The sequence below is a fragment of the Piliocolobus tephrosceles genome, chromosome 8 (assembly GCF_002776525.5).
Source record: "Piliocolobus tephrosceles isolate RC106 chromosome 8, ASM277652v3, whole genome shotgun sequence".
NCBI classification, from domain to species: Eukaryota; Metazoa; Chordata; class Mammalia; order Primates; family Cercopithecidae; genus Piliocolobus; species Piliocolobus tephrosceles.
The window spans coordinates 21,298,461-21,316,034 of record NC_045441.1 but is presented as its reverse complement, the minus strand read 5'-3'; the positions used below and the strand labels follow the sequence as shown (position 1 = coordinate 21,316,034).

General features: G+C 38.9%; 1 protein-coding gene across 1 annotated transcript; it reads right to left on the bottom strand.

The window, feature by feature from the left end:
• Window positions 1–331: 331 nt before the first annotated feature.
• FKBP14 (FKBP prolyl isomerase 14) lies at window positions 332–17,560 on the bottom strand. Its single transcript, XM_023188368.1, has 4 exons — window positions 17,071–17,560; window positions 13,439–13,590; window positions 9,795–9,922; window positions 332–2,685 (listed from the first exon to the last, which is right to left on the bottom strand). Exons 1-4 carry the CDS (start codon window positions 17,265–17,267, stop codon window positions 2,527–2,529), a joined length of 636 nt encoding a protein of 211 aa, XP_023044136.1. The 5' UTR covers window positions 17,268–17,560; the 3' UTR covers window positions 332–2,526.
• Between the last annotated feature and the right edge of the window lie 14 nt (window positions 17,561–17,574).

The window sequence follows — 17,574 nt, the reverse complement described above, 5'->3', positions numbered from 1 at the left end:
CGGTGAAACCAAAAAAAGCAGATAACTTAAAGATCATAACTTGTGCATATGTTTTCATTTTATACTTGTGTCCAAATGTTTAGATGAGAACTGATACAAATTCACAGGTTTTTAAAAATGCTGCCTGAATAATCAAAACTCTTTTTACTTTTTTGCCCTACTATAGATAGCATCAGTAATGTTTATGCAGAGTAGCACCGTAGGACAAACTACTTTCCCTCCTCCCGTCATAGAGTATAAGGCTCTCTGTATTATGGCTTAAAACATTAGCAATGACTTAATAGTTTTTAACATACAGCTGATTTTGTTGGAGAAAGGTGTTACAGAATAGTCTTGTTAAGAACTTTATGTTTTACTGAGGAAAATGTCAATATATAATCAGTGAAAGTGGTCTACATATGATGTAATAATTGTTCATAATTCTTTTTAAACAACAAATGGGGGTAAATAGGAATGAAAGAAGTAAAACACATCTGGAACCTCACGTTGTTCAGGATTTTTGAGGCAATTCAGAGCTAACTGCGAGATTATGCTATGAATCTGGAGCCATTTCGATATAGTGAGAATTCTAATGTACCAGAAACAGGCAGAAAGCCATCTTCAGAGAATGAAGACTCAGAGATAAACAACGGAATAGCAAACTAAAGAGAGAATTAGGCGCAAGGAAAAATTTCACTTTTTCATTAGTAGAGGGCAGTAGAAGACACTGAACTTGGGGACTAAATACTGGTTCTACAGGTTAATGCTAACCCTGGGCATACCAATCCATCTTTTTGGATGACAATTTCCTCATCTATAAATTAGGTACAGTGAGATCCACCAGCTTGTTTTATGACTCAGAGCCATGAAAATCAAAGATAATAATGCACTTAATATCATTTTGTACACTATAAAGGGCTATTCTTAGAAAATGAAGATTTGATAACTTTAAAAAAAATTAAAGATAAGTCAATTTAAAATAAAATTATAATTTTTAAAAAAATTTTTAAGTCCAGGATAGGTATTTATTCAATAGTAGCTGCTGTAGGCCCGCTTCATTTTTTTTTTTTTTTTTGAGATGGAGTCTTGCTCTGTCACCCGGGCTGGAGTACAGTGGCACAATCTTGGCTCACTGCAACCTCCACCTCCCTGGTTCAAGCAAATCTCTCGTCTCAGCCTCCCGAGTACCTGGGACTACAGGTGTGCACCACCACGCCTGGCTAATTTTTGTATTTTTAGTAGAGACGGGGTTTCACCACGTTGGCCAGGCTGGTCTCGAACTCCTGACCTCAAGAGATCCACCCTCCTTGGCCTCCCAAAGTGCTGGGATTACAGGCATGAGCCACCACGCCCAGCCCACTTCAGTTTTTGATAAGACAGAAATGGGAAAATGTAGAGTGGTTTACTACTTTATCTTACGATACAATGTTATTGTAGTATAATATACTATAGACTACCCATTAAAGAACCTGGAAGGATATTCCGCTAGCCTTAAGAAGTAAACATTGAATATAAATATAACTTTCTACCTCATCTATAACATTGATAAATTTTATTACAAAGAAACTAACACATAAATGATTTGTCCTATTTATCATAATAGGCCACCAATCACTAGGAGCCAAGCTTCATCAGCTTAAGTCCTAGGTAGCATGTCTCAATGCATACATATTTATGTTATTAACCGTGTTTTCTTTTTTTTTTGAGACAGAGTGTCCAGGCTGGAGTGCAATGGCATGATCTCGTCTCACCGCAACCTCCGCCTCCGGGTTCACGTCATTCTGCTGCCTCAGCCTTCCTGAGTAGCTGGCATTACAGGCACGCATCACCATGCCCGGCTAATTTTGTATTTTTAGTAGAGACGGGGTTTCTCCATGTTGGTCAAGCTGGTCTCAAACTCCCGACCTTGGGTGATCCGCCTGCCTCAGCCTCCCAAAGTGCTGGGATTACAGGTGTGAGCCATTGTGCCTGGCTATTAACCTTGTTTCTAACTTCAGCATTGCACATCTCCTTAGTAAAGTAGTAGCTGTTAACAAGTCAAGTCCAACAACCATTTTCCTCTGGTCCTCAAGCAGAGACTCAGAACCAGTTACAGATAAACTATTTCATTATAACATGAAAATAGCAAGCCTTGGGCTATTGCAAAAGGCTTTTCAAATGTTGACCTCTAATTTGGAGAAAATAGAGGGAAGCAGAAATATAGGGTGCTAATTTGTGTTATAACCTCGTCTCCTGTCGTGGTATGTTCCCAGTTGCAACATTTTAAATTTACAAATAAGAAAGTAAAACAAAGCTTCGTATCTGTGAAAGTGAAAAATTGTCCAGAAGTCTTCTATTCAAAGACAAATTAGCTTTTTCTTCCCAATAACTTACCAGAAAGAAATGGGTACTTAGAAACCCTAAGGGGTTCTTTAAATAGGGGTCAGAAAAAATATATAAAAATAAAAAGCAAAGCAAGAAAGAACATTGTTTAAAAATAAAATGTTCTTTAAAGATGACTGCCCTCTCTTGAAAGATGAGTGCTATATTAAATGGGTAGATGTATCTCTATAACTCATCGTGTTTATATGTAAATTCTCTGGCAGATATAAAGCCATCTTTGTCTTCATCTTCTTTATCAAAAATATCCTCCACCAAAGCATCATGATGACTTTCATTCACCACCGCACCATGTTTTTCAAACTCCTTCTTTAAATATGCTTTAACCTACAAAATAACAGATCCCATTAATAACTTGGATTCATAAGATACCCACATTGAGCCAGTCAATATCACAGACATGGACTGTTACTATATTTAGTTAACTGAACTAAATATAATAACTTATTATAATATAATAGTTAACTAAATATAATAACTTCTAAACAGCCATTTTATGACATAGTTCTAATGATAGTTAAAAAATTATAAGAAACTTTTTCCCTTAAAAAAACTGTTGCTAAACTGCTACAGTGGAGACACAAAATATTGCTCAAAGGCAGGGCCAGGTGTGGTGGCTCACGCCTGTTATCCCAGCACTTTGGGAGGCCCAAGTGGGAAGATCACTTGAGGTCAGGAGTTGGAGATCAGCCTGGCCAATATAATGAAACCCCATCTTCACTAAAAACACAAAAAAACGGTTAGCCAGGTGTGGTTGCATGCGTCTGTAATCCCAGCTACTCAGAAGGCTGAAGCAGTTGAATCGCCTGAACCCGGGAGGTGGAGGTTGCAGTGAATCGAGATTGCACTGCTGCACTCCAGCCTGGGCAGCAGAGTGAGATTCTGTCAAAAAAATAAAAAACTAAAAACATATATATATATATAAGCATGAGCCACTGCACCCCATGGACACTTCTCTTAAAACTAAGTAGTGGCATCTTTCACAGATATGAAGCTTCACTTTCACAGATATGAATCTTTGTTTTACTTTCTTACTTGTAAATTTAAAATGTTGCAACTGGGAACATACCACGACGTGAGACCATATATATAGATATATATAGTGCTCAAAGGCAAAGATAAAGCTTATGTCATGTATACAATCCTCATATAAGGCTTGTATTATGTGAGAGCGTACTACTTGTTCTTAATCTGAATCTAAATTCCAGGCATTTCTCTTTTTTTTTTTTTTTGACAGAATCTTGCTCTGTCACCCAGGCTGGAGGGCAGTGGCACCATCTTGGCTCACTGCAACCTCTGCCTCCCAGGCTCAAGCAATCCTCCTACCTCAGCCTCACAGGTATCTGGGACTAGAGGCATGCGCTACCACATCTGGTTAACTTTTTTTTTTTTATTATACTTTAAGTTCTAGGGTACATGTGCATAACGTGCAGGTTTGTTACATATGTATACTTGTGCCATGTTGGTGTGCTGCACCCATCAACTCGTCAGCACCCATCACTTCATCATTTATATCATGTATAACTCCCCAATGCAATCCCTCCCCCCTCCCGCCTCCCCATGATAGGCCCCAGTGTGTGATGTTCCCCTTCCCGAGTCCAAGTGATCTCATTGTTCAGTTCCCACCTATGAGTGAGAACATGCGGTGTTTGGTTTTCTCTTCTTGTGATAGTTTGCTAAGAATGATGGTTTCCAGCTGCGTCCATGTCCCTACAAAGGACGCACACTCATCCTTTTTTATGGCTGCATAGTATTCCATGGTGTATATGTGCCACATTTTCTTAATCCAGTCTGTCACAGATGGACATTTGGGTTGATTCCAAGTCTTTGCTATTGTGAATAGTGCCGCAATAAACATACGTGTGCATGTGTCTTTGTAGTAGAATAATTTATAATCCTTTGGGTATATACCCAGTAGTGGGATGGCTGGGTCATATGGTACATCTAGTTCTAGATCCTTGAGGAATTGCCATACTGTTTTCCATAATGGTTGAACTAGTTTACAATCCCACCAACAGTGTAAAAGTGTTCCTATTTCTCCACATCCTCTCCAACACCTGTTGTTTCCTGATTTTTGAATGATTGCCATTCTAACTGGTGTGAGATGGTATCTCATTGTGGTTTTGATTTGCATTTCTCTGATGGCAAGTGATGATGAGCATTTTTTCATGTGTCTGTTGGCTGTATGAACGTCTTCTTTTGAGAAATGTCTGTTCATATCCTTTCCCCACTTTTTGATGGGGTTGTTTGTTTTTTTCTTGTATATTTGTTTGAATTCTTTGTAGATTCTGGATATTAGCCCTTTGTCAGATGAGTAGATTGCAAAAATTTTCTCCCATTCTGTAGGTTGCCTGTTCACTCTGATGGTAGTTTCTTTTGCTGTGCAGAAGCTCTTTAGTTTAATTAGATCCCATTTGTCAATTTTGGCTTTTGCTGCTGTTGCTTTTGGTGTTTTAGACATGAAGTCCTTGCCCATGCCTATGTCCTGAATGGTACTACCTAGATTTTCTTCTAGGGTTTTTATGGTATTAGGTCTAACATTTAAGTCTCTAATCCATCTTGAATTAATCTTCATATAAGGAGTAAGGAAAGGATCCAGTTTCAGCTTTCTACTTATGGCTAGCCAATTTTCCCAGCACCATTTATTAAATAGGGAATCCTTTCCCCATTTCTTGTTTCTCTCAGGTTTGTCAAAGATCAGATGGCTGTAGATGTGTGGTATTATTTCTGAGGACTCTGTTCTGTTCCACTGGTCTGTATCTCTGTTTTGGTACCAGTACCATGCTGTTTTGGTTACTGTAGCCTTGTAGTATAGTTTGAAGTCAGGTAGCGTGACGCCTCCCACTTTGTCCTTTTGACTTAGGATTGTCTTGGCAATGCGGGCTCTTTTTTGGTTCCATATGAACTTTAAAGCAGTTTTTTCCAATTCGGTGAAGAAACTCATTGGTAGCTTGATGGGGATGGCATTGAATCTATAAATAACCTTGGGCAGTATGGCCATTTTCACGATATTGATTCTTCCTATCCATGAGCATGGTATGTTCTTCCATTTGTTTGTGTCCTCTTTTATTTCACTGAGCAGTGGTTTGTAGTTCTCCTTGAAGAGGTCCTTTACATCCCTTGTAAGTTGGATTCCTAGGTATTTTATTCTCTTTGAAGCAATTGTGAATGGAAGTTCATTCCTGATTTGGCTCTCTGCTTGTCTGTTACTGGTGTATAAGAATGCTTGTGATTTTTGCACATTAATTTTGTATCCTGAGACTTTGCTGAAGTTGCTTATCAGCTTAAGGAGATTTTGGGCTGAGACAATGGGGTTTTCTAAATATACAATCATGTCATCTGCAAACAGGGACAATTTGACTTCTTCTTTTCCTAACTGAATACCCTTGATTTCTTTCTCTTGCCTGATTGCCCTAGCCAGAACTTCCAACACTATGTTGAATAGGAGTGGTGAGAGAGGGCATCCCTGTCTTGTGCCAGTTTTCAAAGGGAATTTTTCCAGTTTTTGCCCATTCAGTATGATATTAGCTGTGGGTTTGTCATAAATAGCTCTTATTATTTTGAGGTACATTCCATCAATACCAAATTTGTTGAGCGTTTTTAGCATGAAGGGCTGTTGAATTTTGTCAAAAGCCTTTTCTGCATCTATTGAGATAATCATGTGGTTCTTGTCTTTGGTTCTGTTGATATGCTGGATTACGTTGATTGATTTGCGAATGTTGAACCAGCCTTGCATCCCAGGGATGAAGCCCACTTGATCATGGTGGATAAGCTTTTTGATGTGCTGCTGAATCCGGTTTGCCAGTATTTTATTGAGGATTTTTGCATCGATGTTCATCAGGGAGATTGGTCTAAAATTCTCTTTTTTTGTTGTGTCTCTGCCAGGCTTTGGTATCAGGATGATGTTGGCCTCATAAAATGAGTTAGGGAGGATTCCCTCTTTTTCTATTGATTGGAATAGTTTCAGAAGGAATGGTACCAGCTCCTCCTTGTACCTCTGGTAGAATTCAGCTGTGAATCCATCTGGTCCTGGACTTTTTTTGGTGGGTAGGCTATTAATTGTTGCCTCAATTTCAGAGGCTGCTATTGGTCTATTCAGGGATTCAACTTCTTCCTGGTTTAGTCTTGGGAGAGTGTAAGTGTCCAGGAAATTATCCATTTCTTCTAGATTTTCTAGTTGATTTGCGTAGAGGTGTTTATAGTATTCTCTGATGGTAGTTTGTATTTCTGTGCGGTCGGTGGTGATATCCCCTTTATCATTTTTTATTGCGTCTATTTGATTCCTCTCTCTTTTCTTCTTTATTAGTCTTGCTAGCGGTCTGTCAATTTTGTTGATCTTTTCAAAAAACCAACTCCTGGATTCATTGATTTTTTGGAGGTTTTTTTGTGTCTCTATCTCCTTCAGTTCTGCTCTGATCTTACTTATTTCTTGCCTTCTGCTAGCTTTTGAGTGTGTTTGCTCTTGCCTCTCTAATTCTTTTAATTGTGATGTTAGAGTGTCAATTTTAGATCTTTCCTGCTTTCTCTTGTGGGCATTTAGTGCTATAAATTTCCCTCTACACACTGCTTTAAATGTGTCCCAGAGATTCTGGTATGTTGTTAACTTTTATATTTTTTGTAGAGATGGAGTTTCACCATGTTGCCTAGGCTGGTCGCAATTGACCTGCCTCAGCCTCCCAAAGTGCTGGGATTAGAAGCATGAGCCACTGCACCCCATGGACACTTCTCTTAAAACTAAATAGTGGCATCTTTGACTTGAATAAATGTCTGCAAGTAGTGGGTCTTCTGGGTTTGGTTATGATCATGCCACACTGATTAAGTCTAATCACAACCTTCCAATCTCAGAAAGTTAGGCCTGATGAGTGCCTAGACTACAATTTTCCATTTTCATTTTTTTCTTTTTTGAAGTGGAGTCTCACTCTGTCACATAGGCTGGAGTACAGTGGCGCGATCTCGGCCCACTGCAACCTCCAACTCCCAGGTTCAAGCGATTCACCTGCCTCAGCCTCCCTACTAGCTGGGATTACAGGCACCTGCCACCATGCCTGGCTAATTTTTGTATTTTTAGTAGAGACAGGGTTTCGCCATGTTGGCCAGGCTGGTCTTGAACTCCTGACTTCAGAAGATCTGCTTGCCTCGGCCTCCCAAAGTGCTGGGATTACAGGTGTGAGCCACCATGCCCGGCATCCATTTTCATTTCATTCAGATATTTAAAAATATAAATATTGTTTTCAATTTCCCACAAGATTCACCACAACGCAAATCAGCCTGTATTTTCAGTTTTAATCACATCACCTCTCTTCCTTCTGTTTAGACCAGCAATTTCAAATCCTCTCTCCCCCAGCTTCCAAGAAGTACACATATAGTATATATTTATTTTTAAGTTAAAGTGATTTAATGCAGTTTTTTACAAAAGGGGTAGGGGAGAGATGATGAAACTCTATGGATTAATGTAGAATGTATTTCTAGGATATATTGTGTGAATAAAGCAAAATGACAAAACAGTATGTATAGTTTGCTACCTTTTGTGTAAGAAAGGGGGAAATAAGAGTATATTTGAATTTGCAGAAAGAAACATTGGAAGGATATATTAGAAACTAATAAAACTGAGCTGGATGCAATGGTACATGCCTGTACATAGCAAGACTTCATCTCTACAAAAAAAAAACCAGAAAGAAAGAAAAAAGTAATTAATAAAACTGGATGTGGGAATAATAGAATAGAAGAGGATGTGGGTAGGAGAAAGACTTTTAAAAATATGTAAATAATAGGCCGGGTGCAGTAGCTCACGCCTGTAATCCCAGCACTTTGGGAGGCCGAGGCAGGCAGATCACAAGGTCAGGAGCTCGAAACCATCCTGGCCAACATGGTGAAACCCCATCTCTACTAAAAATATGACAATTAGCTGGGTGTGGTGGCGTGCACCTGGGAGGTAGTCCCAGCTACCTGGGAGGCTGAGGCGGAAGAATCGCTTGAACCTGGCAGGTGGAGGTTGCAGTGAGCCCAGATCGCACCACTGCAATCCAGCCTGGTAACACAGCGAGACTGTCTAAAAAAAAAAAATGTAAATAATAGAAACAAAGTCTTCCTGTGTTGGCCAGGTTGGTCTTGAAGTCTTGGCCTCAAGCAGTCTTCCTGCCTCAGCCTTCCAAAGTGCTAGGATTACATGTGTTAGCCACTTCGCCCAGCCAAGACTTTTAAATAAATATCTTTCTGCTGGGCACGGTGGTTCACGTCTGTAATCCCAGCACTTTGGAAGGCCAAGGTGGGCGGATCACGAGGTCAGGAGTTCGAGACCAGCCTAGCCAACACAGTGAAACCCCCATCTCTACTAAAAATACAAAAATTAGCTGGGCGTGGTGGTGCAGCTACTTGGGAGGCTGAGGCAGGAGAATTGCTTGAACCTGGGAGGCAGAGGTTGCAGTGAGCTGAGATTTTGCCACTGCACTCCAGCCTGGGCAACAGAGCAAGACTCTGTCTCAGGAAATACATAAATATCTTTTTGTTTTGAACCATCTGACTTGTTATATGTTCAAAATTATTTAATGAAAGGGAATTAAAATTTATCTTGGATGGAAGAAAAAGTCGTATGACTGGTAACACTATGAGGTGTTATAAATTTAGTGGCTGTGGATCATGAACCCCTGGTTCATAACAATTTGGCTTATTCAAGACTTAATCATTTCCTGGCCATTAGAATGAATTTGATCAAAGCATAGAAAGGGACTTGATACCTGACCAGTCACGACAGAATGGAGTATGAGTAGATAAAAAACAGGGATAAATACCTCCCTCCACTTCCTTCCCCACAGCAGCCAGACTAAGACAGGTATGTATAACAATGGCCGAATTATAAGGAGAAGACTCTTCTTCCTTTCTCTTTACCCAAAGGCTCAGACTTTGATGGGGCTGGAGCCCTGCTGTGTAAAACCCAGGCTGGGGTCTCCTTTATCTGGGGCAACCTGAACAAAACTGAGCATGTAAGTTGCTTGCTGTTAATTGCTAGGAAAACACTACAAGATGTATTTAACAGCCAGTCTACAGTTTTAACAGAAACTGTCCACATGAGATATTTCTCAGGACAGCTAGCTTCTTATACAGTAACTCCAGATGGAAACGGTCTTGGCAAAATGGTTTTTTCAAAGACCCAAGGGTAAGGATAAGATACAGTGAACCCTAAGCACTGGGAAGAAAAAAAGCAAAAGATTGAATGGTGCCTTTTAAGTCTTAATATATTTCTCTCCAAAACAATGATTTATTATGAAAAAGTCCACTTTCAAAAAATCTGTATTTTAATAAAACTTATAAATAAATGTTATCTAAATAAAAGTAAATTTTAAATATACACATATTTAAAAAGTGAGTTACAGAAACAAAACAAAACCCCAAACAACCAAAGAAAAGCAGAAAGAGGAGTAGGAAGAAGGGAAGGTCACCTCATCTTTAGAGAGTTTCCAGTCATCATTAAGATCCATTTCTTGGAATGATTCATGAGATCTTGGTCCATTTCGAATCTCCAGGAGATCAATATTAAATACCAGTGTACTTTCTGGGGGAATTTTACCTGACATGAGGAGAGAAGGCAGAAAGTTTTAAAAGAGCCAAAAGTTTTAATAATAGAAAAGTTATGGTAATGGACAAAGTATTTTTTTTAACCTAATTAAAGAGCCTTCCTAAGACTGTCATATATGATGAAAATTATGTATATTATATTTTACTCAAATAGAATAGAGTAAAAGAAGAAATAATAAAAACTAGCAGAGCAAAAGCATTCTATCTTTGGCTTAACAATTAAAATGTAAATACACACACACACAACGCATATATATACACACAGAGATGTACCTACTGGCTTGGGTATTAAATTTCTAATATAATAAATATATATTGTATGTCAAGAAGGACTTAAAGGGTCTTACATAATTCAGAGTTAAGTATATTATAAGTAATAAACTAACTTTTTGGTCAGAAAGTCCTGACCTAGAAATACATATAGTATTGCCATTTCTACCACTGGAAGGCATTTCTACCTATATAATTGAGCGAGCTCCGGTGTCACACTGTCTGAGACTGAAGTTTACATTTGCCCATCTCTAAGCCTCAATTTCTTCATCTACAAAATGCAGATAATAAATTTCTTACCTCAAGAGTCTGTTGGGAGGATAAAGGGAGAAAAATCCATGCAAAATACTTAGCATTAAGCTTGACAAATAGTAAACTCTCAATACATGTTACTGAGGTATAATTTTCTCATAGGCTTTAAAAATAATGCAGGAAGGTTTAACAATTTCAGAAAGTTAGGAAACACTACCTCGGACATAGAACATTATATATACGTTGAAGACATTTCATGGGATGGGAGAAATTAAAATGAATTTCTGAGAAGGGAGACTAAAAATCTTTAGAAGTGAAAAGAGCTTTGTTAAAATCCCAGGAACCTAAAACAAACGAACACCCATCTGTGGAGTATGGACAACTGTTTTCCTCAAACTTGTTTCCTTATAACTATATTTAACATACAGGTCTGAGTAAACATGTTAAATATTTCTTAGTCATCCTTCCCCCATCCCATATATTTCCACGAAAGGGCATTCATAAATTCCAAAGAGAAGACTTATAGAGTGTCCTGAAGCTTACCATTTCAGATCTAGACAGAGATGTGGCACGTGCTAGGTTGTTGATAAAACTGGTATCTTTCCAAAAGAGGCATGCAAGCATGTACTAAAAGACTACAAAATTAGTGTTAAATACAGATTAGAAAAATTAGTTTCATGGCATTCAGTTTGAAGGAAATGACTCAAATTTAGATCTCTACTTATTGTGAAGTAAACTTGAGTTAAATATAGTATGAGAAAGAGTAATGGACGAATACAACGTACAGTAGTCCCCCCTTGGGTATGTCCCAAGAACTGCATTGGATGCCTGAAACTGTGGATAGTACCAAACCCTATATATACAATGCTTTTTCCTATACATGCATATCTGTGATAAAGTTTAATTTATAAAATAGTCACAGTAACAGATTTAAAAAAATAAAATAGAACAATTACAACAACATATCACAAGAAAAGTTATGTGAATGTGATCTGTCTTTCATTCTCAAAATACCTTAATATTTTCAGACTGCAGTTGACCACAGGTAACTAAAACTGTAGAAAGTGAAACCACAGGTAAAGGGGGACTACTGTATATAAATACTAAAGGTGAGACAATAAAGATAAAATGAAAAAATTCTCAGTATCAGAAAAATTTTCTACATACTTGGTTTTCTTCTCTAAAGAGGATTATAACTAAAAGAAGAATTGAAACTGGTTAGTAAATCTTATCCTATGAACAAGATTTGTATATTTTGGAATACATAATGCTTCCCATATGGCATCTATTTTCCTTCTCAGGAAATGGGCTGGGAATCCTGACTCCTCACTTTGTCAGTGGTTAACCTTAGACTTCAGGATGCTATGAAGACTGTATTTATACTATATCAGAGTGGTTGTCTGTCTGGTTCTGATGACTACTTAAACTTTTTTTTCTTCATTACGTAAGTAATACATGCTCATTGTAGAGCATGTACTTGGATGATAAAACCAGAAATAAATATGATTCCCAGTATCACAGTCCATTCTTGACATTCTTATTTCCTTGTGATTAACTTTCTATGTATATGTACTTTTTCCTATATTTACTATCATATTATATATACTATAGCTTTATTTTCTACTTTTATATATAACACTATATCTCATACATTTCAGATATAATTTTTAAACTCTTTGGAAATGGCATTTTAAATAACTGGGCCATATTTTATTTAGCTAAATTCTTATCAATATACCACTTAGGACAGTTCCAATTTTTTGCTTAGAAACAATGCAATGATAGATATCCCTGTTCACAAATTTTTTCCTGATACCTAATTATTCCCTTAGGTTTGAAGGAATTATAGAATAAATGCATATAGACATCTTCAGACCTCTTTTTTTTTTTTTTTTTTTTTGAGACAGAGTCTCACTCTGTCCCCCAGGCTGGAGTACAGTGGCATGTTTTTGGCTCATTGCAACCTCTGCCTCCTATGTTCAAAGCAATTCTCCTGCTTCAGCCTCCTAAGTAACTGAGATTATAGGCGCACGCCACCATGTTCAGCTAATTTTGTATTTTTACTAGAGACAGGGTTTCACCATGTTGGCCAGGTTGGTCTTGAACTCCTGACCTCAAGTGATCCATCCTCCTTGGCCTCCCAAAGTGTTCGGATTACAGGCGTGAGCTACCATGCCTGGCCCAGGCCTCTTGATATATATCACAAAGCAACTCTTTGGAAAGTTGCAGGGTTTCTCACTTGAATACCAGTATATGTGTCTGCCCTGAAAAACTAGTGCAAAAGCTGTCCGGACCAGTTAGCCAGCTTGCTTCTGCTTTGTGACACAGGGAGAATTAAATTCATTTCATGTCGCTCTATGATTTTTAAAAAAATACATTATTAAAAGCTTTATAAATAAATTTTAAAATGGCAATTAAAAGAACTCCCGGTTTGCTGTGGGAGACTTAATATTTGTGAAGTACAACCCATATACAACCCACATCTAAAATGTATTCAATACTTTAATAATCTGTATTTCACAGGTTCAACTCATCCAAACTTACGTTAAGGGATCTTTCTTTCTGCATTGTTAAAGTAAATTGGTGAGTTTCAGTTTGGGAAGATGAGAACGTTCTGAAGATGGATAATGGTGATGGTTCCACGATAATGTGAATATATTTAATGCCACTGAACTGTGTACTTAAAAATGGTTCAAATGAAAAATTTTATGTATATTTTATCACAATTAAAACAACCCACCATATTGGTGAACAGTATTAATAGACCTCAATGTTCTTTTTTTATTGTTAGTATAGTTGCCCATTTAGACATTAAACTTAAACTGGCCATTTCAATTGATAATCAAGACATAATACAGTTGCTAAAGGAATACATGCCTCCTATTAACTTCTAGGGAAAAAAAAAAGTTGTAGTGACTCTAACTTATGTCTCCTAATCCAGAGAACAACTCTAGTGCTATAGTAAGAAATACAGAAATACTATTACCTTTTCCTTCTTTTCCATAGCCCAGAGCAGGAGGAATGATGAGCTTTCTCTTCTCTCCTACACACATTCCTTTCAAGCCCTGGTCCCAACCTTTGAGAGCCTCCAGGATGCCCAGGGTAAACCAAATGGGTTGACCATTGTTATGTTTGTGACTATGATAGAAAGAAAACACATTAGAACTCCTTACTAATTCTAAAAAAATTTCTTTAGTGTATTTTCCCACCAGTAAGTGGTTAAGTTTATTAGTTTAATAAATACAGCTATTCTGTATTTGCACACATACACACACCTCCAAGTCAAGTTTATAGGAATTCAATTCACTGCCCATCTTTCTTGATGCAAATTTCACATACTTGACTGGGCTTAAGAAAGACAGAGGAAATAAAGACAATTAACAACCATTTGAACATTTGTTGTATACCAGGAATTATTCTAAATTTTATTTTATGTTTTGCCTCTGAACCCTTACAATAAGCTTATAATGTAAGTACCATTACTACCCCATTTTACAGATGAGGAAACACAGGTTAAGTGTTCCAGTCTTTAAACCTAACTCCGAAGTTCAAGGTCTTAACCACAAAGTTATGTTGTCCCAGGAAGGCCACTAGGTTGTAGAACAGGGAGAAAATAATGGAAAAAAGGCTGAGTTTGGGAAGGAGATTGAAAGGCTAAGGAGAATTTACTGCCAACATATGTGGGTCCATATGCACACAAATACGGAGACTGAGAAGCACAGTGTCTTACATCCTGCCTACAAACTTTCCTTAGCTATGGCCTGCTGATGGCTCTGACGAGTAGAAAAGGCTGCTTTTCATCCCTAAATCCCCACTCAGACCCTAGCCCAGTTTCCTCCTCAGGGGTCTATAGTGGGGCTATATAGGAAAGTCTGGAAGAGTAGCCCCTCAAGGACTGGTGTATTAGTCCATTTTCCTACTGCTATGAAAAAATATTCGAGACTGGGTAACTTATAAAGAAAAGGAGGTTTAATGGACTTGCAGATCCACATGGCTGGGGAGGTCTCACAATCATGGCAGAAGGCAAAGGAGGAGCAAAGGCATGTCTTATATGGTAGTAGGCAAGAATGAGTGTGCAGGGGAACTGCCTTTTATAAAACCATCAGATCTCATGAGACTTACTTACTATCACAAGGAGGACAGAATGGGAAACACCTGCCCTCATGATTCAGTTACTTCCCACCAGGTCCCTCCCACAACATGTGGGGATTACGAGAGCTACAATTTAAGATGAGAATTGGGTGGGGACACAGTCGAACCACATCAACTGGGGAGGAGCGAAATAGGATGTCCTGGATCATAAGCTGAAGAGAGTCTAGCCTAGGAAAACCAACCTGCCGAACTAAATACAGGGGGGCTTAAGGGCTGAGTAATGCCTGATCCCTACTTAGCTCCCTTTCAGTGCAATAAGGAAAATATTCTATTCAAGGATATCTTGTAGGTAAGAAAAAGAAGTCACTGTACTAGGCTTCATGATTACTAAATCTAGGTAATGCCATTTTTTCCTGTAATTTTGCCCAATGATCAAAGTAACAAAATGCCAACTGTAGAAAATTTGGGAAGGCTAGAAATGAAAAAAGAAGAGGAAACATTCTACTACTCATTACTGACTACAATTTTAGCACAGTTCTTGTTAGGGCTAAGCAGTTTACCCCGTAGGCTATGGTTGTAGAGATGGCAAATGTGCTTACAAACTGATCATTTGATGGTATTTCTTTTTCTTCAGAGCAGAGTCTCGCTCTGTTGCTCAGGCTGGAGTGCAGTGCTGCAATCTTGGCTCACTGCAGCCTCCGCCTCCCGGGTTCAAGTGATTCTCCTGCCTCAGCCTCCTGAGTAGCTGGGACTACATGTATGTGCCACCACATCCAGCTAATTTTTGTATTTGTAGTAGAGAAGGGGTTTCACCATGTCAGCCAGGATGGTCTCGAACTCCTGACCTCACGACCCGCCCACCTCAGCCTCCCAAAGTGCTGGGATTACAGGCGTGAGCCACCGCGCCCGGCCCATTTGATGGTATTTGTTCATGATGTTTACAGTTAGCAGCCTCTGACCGTTTACATGGAGGCTGCATGATAACTGTCTCCTCATCAGGTATTAGAACTTAGTAGCAAACTACTAAATAATATTCCATGGCTACCACCAAAGTCAGCCCAGGTTTTTGGTTCAGAGATCTGAAAGAAGTCAGGCTGAGTCTAAAAGAGATCAGACTAAAAATAACAATGTAACTGAGTATTCAAAATGCAAATCACATAATTTAATGTCTGCTGTGGCATTCACCTAGTTGACAAGAATAAAGGGCTGTTGAGAATTCTAAGGCAAGCCATGTTTCTGGAACTTTTTCCCAGGGCTAACAGTTCAGAGAAGAGCCCCATTCATTTCCCCAACCCTCAAGAGAGACCAGGTCTGAATGCCCAGTAAAGGCAGTTTATTAGAAAACTAGGTCGAGGATGGGCTATGAAGATTCCCTGTTTTAATTCATGTTATTCCCTCTACGTACAACATCCTTCCTTCCCTACTTTCCCCCTGGAAACCTCCACTCATCTTCCAAGGCTCACTTCAATTATGGTCTCTGGGAAGTCTTTCCCTTTCCCCACCCCATGGAGCATAACTACTTCCAGGTGCAGTTACGCTTTGCTAGCACTTTGAATATTCTGTACCCTGTATCACTTGCATTATTTACTTGTCTTCCTCCCGCCTGTAGATGGTGTACTGTTAGAGGACAAGAACCTGCTTCTAGCCATCTTTGCGTCTCCAGGACCAGACTTGTGACCATTCAATAAGAGTTTGATAGATGGACAGATTAATGAATAGATGAAGATGATTAGAAGCCAAAATTTCTGAATCTCCCTAGCACCCAGAACATGGCTTAACATCAAGGAAATGCTCACTAAATACTTTCATAATGGAATGAATGGAACTGATGCCTAATTGAAAATCATTAGGCTGTAAACCATTTCCATGTTCCAATTTCTTCATTTATAGAACAGAAATGATAGTGTAACCACCTGAAAATCCTTCATCTAAACTTCCAAAACCACACCCACCTCATGAATGAAGTGTGACTCTCTAGAAAGAAGCAAATGACTGAAATCATGGTCCTGTGCCTTGACCAAAATATCGTGTCCGTCAGATTAAGTAGGTCAGTGAAACGGCATTAGTATATCCTTCAACAGGCAAATAAGTGATTGTGTAGTTTTCTTTTGAAGTCGCTGTGAAGTTTTAGGTGAACATCACCTACATCACATTAAAAATGGAATCAAGTCATTTTCTCTAAGAAATGGAGTTTGAGATATGAGCATTCTTTTGGGCTTTTTCTACTTATTGCCCAATTATACACTCAGATATATTTCTGCAATATTTCAAAGATTCTAGTTCTAATTTTTACAATAAAAAAACTAACAGCCTTTTCCAGACCACATGTTTCCAATAAGACCTTCAAAGGCCTCGCTCGCTACATAAAACTGGCTTTAAACAATTTCCTTTCCCAAAGAAGGAAATAAGATATTTCGGTTTTGTAAAAGAGGTAAAACCAGGTACAAGCCACCTTTCCTGCTGGAGAGCTGGCATAAGTGAGTGAATTCTTAATTATTATTTTACCTGCGGGGCGTAATTACTTACGTGGAGTGAAATAAGGAGCCGTCCTTTTCTAAGTAGCCTTCATAGTGCACCAACATCAAATCCCCTCCTTTGGTCTTGCGATGGCAGATGAATGGCTTCTGGAGAACTTCAATTTTCACTTCTGGTTCAGGGATCAGAGCCCCAATCAAAGAAGTGACGAACAGCATCAAGACTGCGTTGCACAAGAAAAGTCTCATGTTGCTGAAGCAGGAAAGAAGTCCCTACAAAAGCAGCGAAAGCGCCCTCAACTTCATAGATTTAAGAACGTAGTTCAAGGCTTAGGGACAACGGCTTCAGGCAAGTTTAGGACTCCCCCCTTCTTAGAAGACGTGGCACGTTTACTACCAACTACTTTCTCAGGGGGCGCGAACCCACCTTTAAAGAGTTAAGCCCAAATGAGGGCCTGATTGGCTCTTACGACGTGGCCGCCTGGGAATAGCGGCCTTCCATTGGCTGTTGGTGCTATCCTTCAGGCAGCTCTCAAGCCAATGACGCTGCAACGAT